The sequence below is a fragment of the Ambystoma mexicanum genome, chromosome 12 (genome assembly GCF_040938575.1).
Source record: "Ambystoma mexicanum isolate Mex_15411 chromosome 12, UKY_AmexF1_1, whole genome shotgun sequence".
Lineage (NCBI taxonomy): Eukaryota > Metazoa > Chordata > Amphibia > Caudata > Ambystomatidae > Ambystoma > Ambystoma mexicanum.
This window is the reverse complement of record NC_090936.1, coordinates 90,811,796-90,817,795: the sequence shown is the minus strand read 5'-3', so window position 1 is coordinate 90,817,795 and position 6,000 is coordinate 90,811,796. Positions and strand designations below refer to the sequence as shown.

Genomic DNA, 6,000 nt, shown 5'->3' with positions numbered 1-6,000 from the left:
TTGTGTCTTCGGTGGGAATCTTGTGAATTCCCCACCCAAGCTCCAGAGTGTCTGGAAAGGCAGGAAGCGAGGTAGAATGCCAAAACACTAACCTTTTGTCTTTCATCTTGCCTGAAAGGTAACAACTCCCAGTGCGGAGTCTGGCTGTCCCGATTGGATAGCAAGACGGCCCCATGCTGTAAAATGCAGGTAGAGCATGCAGAAGTTGTGCTGTAGTTCCTGTTAAATACTCCAAACCTTGAAGCCGCTGACAAGTTGACCACTGGAGCATGATCTATCCAATTTCTTTATTGACATTTACTGTGGAACTAACATGGAAAGAAAAATATTTGATCCAAATACACACCAGTGGCTCTAGCACACGTTGCCTTGGTTATTTTCAGCAGCAGCATTTAGTTATAGGTCATATATCTAGGGGTTGCACTGAATTTGGCATAGGACTTGATGACTTTGTTCACAGCTTCCAGGAAGTCCTTCTCCGTTGCCACTTTTCGACGTGCCCGAATAGCAAACATACCAGCCTCTGTGCACACACTTCGGATTTCAGCACCTTTATTAAACAAGGGGAAATGCACACATTAGAGACAGGCTCTATGCATGTGACCAATCATGAAATGTATGACCTTAATGCAAGCTTACCAGTGCTGTTAGGACAGAGTCTCGCTAGCAGCTCAAACCGAATGTCTCGTTCAACACTCATGGAGCGTGCATGAATCTTGAAAATGTGAGTACGACCCTACAAATCAAAATAGATACATCTGATGAGTAAACACATGGCATATAAAACAAGGTACACAATAGTAATTACTGTTAGGGAGGCACACAGAACGTGGAGCATACAATTGGTTCATGGAAACACTGACATACGAGCAGTTATATAAAAAAATAGTCATTTATTTTATATACACCAAGGCTTTAGAGATAAATCATTCAAGTACTATTCACAAAGTACTATCACAGTAGGATAAAAGGTAGCACACTTTAAATCAAATGTTAAGCAACTCAAGAGTTAGAGAAAAATCTGATACTAATTCGCAAACTTAAATCAGATAGTGAATGCCTACCTTGCTAATCTTCAAACGTCCAACCCTATACTAAATGAGTCTGAGTCAAGGGGGGCACTAGGGGTCCAGTGACAAAGGGCTGAGGAGGAAAGAGGCAGGTAAGCAGCAGATAGAGCAGAGTCTATGAAGGTTTCATCAGCTTTGCAGTTGAGTAATAGTTTTGGCAATTAGAGCCCAATGGGTTTTTCACCCCAATGGGCCTCGGGGTGCACCAGAGGGGGTTGCAATTAACAGCCCAACTGCATCCCTGCAAGAACACATGAGCAACGCAGCAAGACCAAGGTAGGTACCTTCAATGAAGAACTTTATGCAGCGAGTTGGTCCCCAAGGTTAGGGAAACAGATGTCCCCGGTTCAGGTTTCTTAGACTGGATGGCTTAAGAAGGAACTTGAGAGGGAACAGACGGATGCACTTGATCAGCGGGATGCCCAGCCGTGGATGTTCGTGGCAATGGTGCATTGGAGCCCTTCACATGCTTCGGGTCAGTGACTGTTGTCGTCCAGTCGGCTTTTCTTCGCTTCTTGGTCCACGGCTCAGCTAAGGGGATGTCTCAGAGTGGAAAAGTCTCACTGCAGGCCCAGAAGGATGCCCACAAGGTTTCAGCCGGAACCGCACTTTCACAGCTCTTCGTGGGATGGTGCAAAATGCAGGTGGTCTTTAGACTGGTTAGGCCCCACCAGTCTAAGGGAGGAAATTGTTTTCATGAGATCTTCTCTGCCACTCTGAATTCGAGGTCGGGTATCAGCGGTCACACCTGCTCTGGAGGTCGCTTGGAAGTTGCTGGGACACCTTCTATGAATTCCTCTTCGGATCTTCAGTCCAGTAGTCGACTCCGAGGTTCAGCCTTGGGACCCTCGCCTTTTATGCAAGAAAACTGACTGAGCCCAGCAATCACCATTCAAGCCTTTCATGCACATCTGGGGGTGGCTGTTCAGGGGGATAGCCAGCCTCCTAGTTCAAACTGGTTCCAGGCAGGCGAACACTGCAGGACAAAGATCAGGGGAGTTTCGATTACCTCTCCCACTTCCTGTCCTTTCAGGCACAGAGCGCCTTAGCAGGCTTTCAATGGGAAGCTGACAAAAGACCCATTAAGACCTCCCCCACTCAGGAAGGTAGAAAAAGGCTCAAGTAATAAGTCATCATGAACAGGGCTTAAGGTACAGCCACCATTTTAGGCAAATGGTGACCCTTGTGTCCCAACAAGTCCACACCAAGTTGTGCAAAAAGGTACACAGCCACCAGCCAGTCAAATTAATTTGTAACAGTAACTAAACGTTACTGGAACAGTGAGGAAAGGGAGAGAATGTTTACTGTCGGACCTCCACATAAGGTGGGGGTGTGCTGATTTCACAAAAACAAATACAGGAGATACAAAACGGTGTGCCCCTCCCCCTGCCCTGGTAACAGTAGTTAACCCAGGTAAAATAAAAAGGAAAGCTCCATGATCTTCCAGCAACACTGCACAGAGACTGCTGTGTGCAGCCAGAAAGCATGGATGAAAGCATAACTCTATTAAAAAGTATCTCAAAGAGCGAGAGAGGTGGGGGAAGGATAGCGAAGCCCTCCTGTGGTCCCGGTGGTGTGCGGCTTCTACCTCCTGACCCGTCTTAACTCTGGGACACAACGCCGCGAACACCCCCCCAGCCCCCGAACTGCAGAGGACAGCAGCGACTTGACCGCGCCAGAAGTAAGTGGGCCCCCCCCCCTGATCGAACCTTGTTAACAGAGCCTGGTGCCTGCTGAGGGCCGTACCGCACCAGAAGCAAAAGGGGGACCACCATTTGTCTGTGTGGACTGATAAAGGCGCCGGAGGTCCGTGCGTATTGTGAACGCCCAGCAAAGGGCGCTGGGCCCCAAGTGCTCAAAGTACTATTGCCATATAAACCCCCCCCCCGGCCCTAGTGGAGGACGCTCTTGGAACTCTCAGCCCTCCATCTGACCCGCTACACGGACGCAACACTACACACCTGGGGGATACGACCACTCCAATTGTGCATAAACAACAATATCCGCCCCATTTTAGCAGATGCTCCACGACTCCCGGAAATATGGGGAAAGACCGACATAAGAAACCATCTACACAGAGCAGCATGGATCAGTTTGCCGTCGGAACTACCCCGGCCCCGGCGGACCCAGCAACACGACCAAACTCCCCTACGGGAGAAGACTCCCTCTCCTTACGGGACGTAATGGCGGCCATCGCCAACTCCCGCTCCTCCATGGAGCCTAAAATAGACAGTATGGCGGCAGATGTCTCCTTCCTCCGCCCCGGACTATCATCGCTCGCTTGCTTAACTACCGTGACAGGGATGCCCTTCTGCAACTGTCACGCTCGCAAGGGACGATCACCCATAACGGCTCCCGAATCGCCTTGTTCCCGGACTATACCTGAGAAGTGCAGCGGGCACGACAATCGTTTGAACCACTCAAGAAACAACTTGCTCAAATGAATGTGAAATACGGCCTGCACTTCCCGGCCCAACTTAAGCTTTATCATAAAGGAACTACTGTTCACTTCAACGACCCACAAGAGGCCTGGAAATGGGCAGAGGCTCACATAGAGGGCGATTGGACTGCAAGACCAAGGAGACCGAGAGGATGACCCCGACCCGTACCTAGGCGGGCCTCCCCGAGGAGAAACCCAGATAGGGGGGGGGGGGGTTTGGGAGGGGAGACAGGAGATCCTGGAGCCAGCAGCGCAACAAGAAGAACACTGAACAAACTGTTGTCCCCTACTAGAGGGCCTAGGAGCACTGCCGTGACATACGAGCGTGCACCGTCCGCGCCTCTGATCCCGATGCATAATCTATCCACCATGGAAGATGTCGACAGTGGGCGCAAGTGTGGGAACTCTGGGGAAAGATCTGATCTCTCCCCTGGTCAAATCCCCCCCCCCCCCTCTCTCTCTTTCTTTCTTGCTTGTTTGGACCCTATTCAAGGGTCTGGTTTTTGAGCTGACACCTTAAGTTGAAGGATAAGCAATGTTTGGGCGACAGGTACTTTGTGTTGGGGTGGAGTATAGGGTGGGGGTGAGTTGGGAAAGTTCAAAACTGTTATTTCAGGACTGCCACATGCTCATGGGTCGAACTAATCATTGTCCCTTGTTAGGGACGCCTTGCACTACTCCACAAGGCAACCCCGCTCCCTTAGTACAGGCGAGAATTATACTGCCATCTCTTACTGATTGCTACACCCTGAAAATCCCCATCATACGTAGTAAATGTCCTCTACACAAATTCGCACATCACTCATTCAGCACACTAAATCTTTGAAATTCCTCACTTGGAATGTGAATGGGATGGGGTCAGGAATCAAACGGCGCCTTATCATGCAATTCCTAAATAGACATTCCCCTGATGTGGGCTTCTTGACAGAAACCCACCTGGCTGGGTCAAACTGTGCTTTTTTCCAGAGAACCAACTATCGCCTTGCCTTTCATGCGGGGTACACAATGGGCTCCAGGGGCACCCTCATTCTGATACACAAACGTATACCATTTATTCAACAAACCGTAGAACAGGATCCCAGGGGCCGATACGTGTTCATCTTGGGAATTATCTGGGGTCAAAGTGTGGCAATTTCCTCGATCTATTCTCCACCGGGTCTGGGACAGGAATTACTGGATGACCTCACCACCCTTATAGGGAAACATCACCCTGATACGTACATCCTAGGGGGGGATTTCAATGACACCATGAATAACAACACTGACCGTTCCCATCTCCGGAATCGTAGCCCAGGCACCCCCTACCAGATTAGCCAACTTCACATCTGCTCTTGGGCTCCTGGATGTATGGAGGGAGTTACACCCTGATGTTAGGGAATATTCGTTCCACTCCGGTGCCCACGGTTCCATGTCCAGACTGGATTATTTCTTTCTACCACATACCGACCTCTACAGGGCAATGTCCGCAGAACTGCTCCCTAGGAGCATCTCGGACCACTCACCACTCTCAGTGGAAATATGTATGCAGGGTGCCCTCCCCCCTAGAGCATGGAGACTTAATGGCTACTACCTAGGGTTCCCAGAACTGATAGATCGCCTAGAAGAAGTATCCGCCGAATATTTCTAAATTAATGAAGAATCGGTAGACAACCCTGTGACATTATGGGAGGCATATAAAGCAGTGCTCAGGGGTGAGATTCTCTCCTGGACGACACATAAAAGGAACACCCGGCTCCAAAAGATACTAGAGGCCGAGAGGGAGGTGAGCAACTGGGAGGCTAAACACATTTCTGATCCCACGCCTGAAACTCATCGATCCCTTCAACGCGCCCAAGAGCGCCTTCGGAACAGAACGATGGATGATGTTAAGCAGGCCCATTGGTAGGCTAAAGCAAGGGTATACGAGCTGGGGGACAAGGCAGGTAAACTGCTCGCCTGGCTACAGAGAAGAGACGAAGGACAGCGCCATGTCCGGGAAATAGTTAAACCACAGGGCGACAGCTATCACTCAGACGCTGAGATTGCTGAGGCCTTCTCGACGTTTTACGCAGACCTGTACCGAGCCCCAACCTCTCCGCTAGACCCCTCCCTCTTAGATGCGGTAACGTTGCAGACGCTCTCTGTGCAGCAGAGGGACCATTTGGACTCCTCCTTATCAGAGGCCGAGATTTCAGAGGCGCTATCTCAGCTCCAACCGGGAAAGACGCCGGGCCCAAATGGATTCCCTGTTGAAACCTGGCAAAAGCTAGGGGCAGACAAAATGGCGGCCCCTCTGCATAGAATGTTTCTTGCCGCCCGGGAACAAGGGACTCTCCCACTAGATCTGTGAAAGGCGACCATCGTGGTCATTCCCAAACCTGACAAACCGCCACACAAATGTGCTTCCTACAGACCTTTATCACTGATTAACGGGGAGGCCAAGGTCCTCGCTAAGCTCCTAGCGAACCGATTACAACTGGTTGCACCCACCCTGATACACCCGGACCAATG

The 6,000-nt window shown here is 50.3% G+C and overlaps 1 protein-coding gene across 1 annotated transcript in view; it reads right to left on the bottom strand.

Moving 5' to 3' along the window:
• Nucleotides 1-268: 268 nt before the first annotated feature.
• Nucleotides 269-6,000, bottom strand: part of PSMC2 (proteasome 26S subunit, ATPase 2) — a 233,299-nt gene continuing 227,567 nt past the window's right edge. Inside the window, exons 11-12 of the mRNA XM_069628069.1 lie at nucleotides 640-736; nucleotides 269-550 (exon numbers count right to left, since the gene is read on the bottom strand). Of these exons, the coding sequence (XP_069484170.1) occupies nucleotides 393-550; nucleotides 640-736 (255 nt within the window). The 3' untranslated portion in view covers nucleotides 269-392. The remainder of the gene's footprint in view (nucleotides 551-639; nucleotides 737-6,000) is intronic.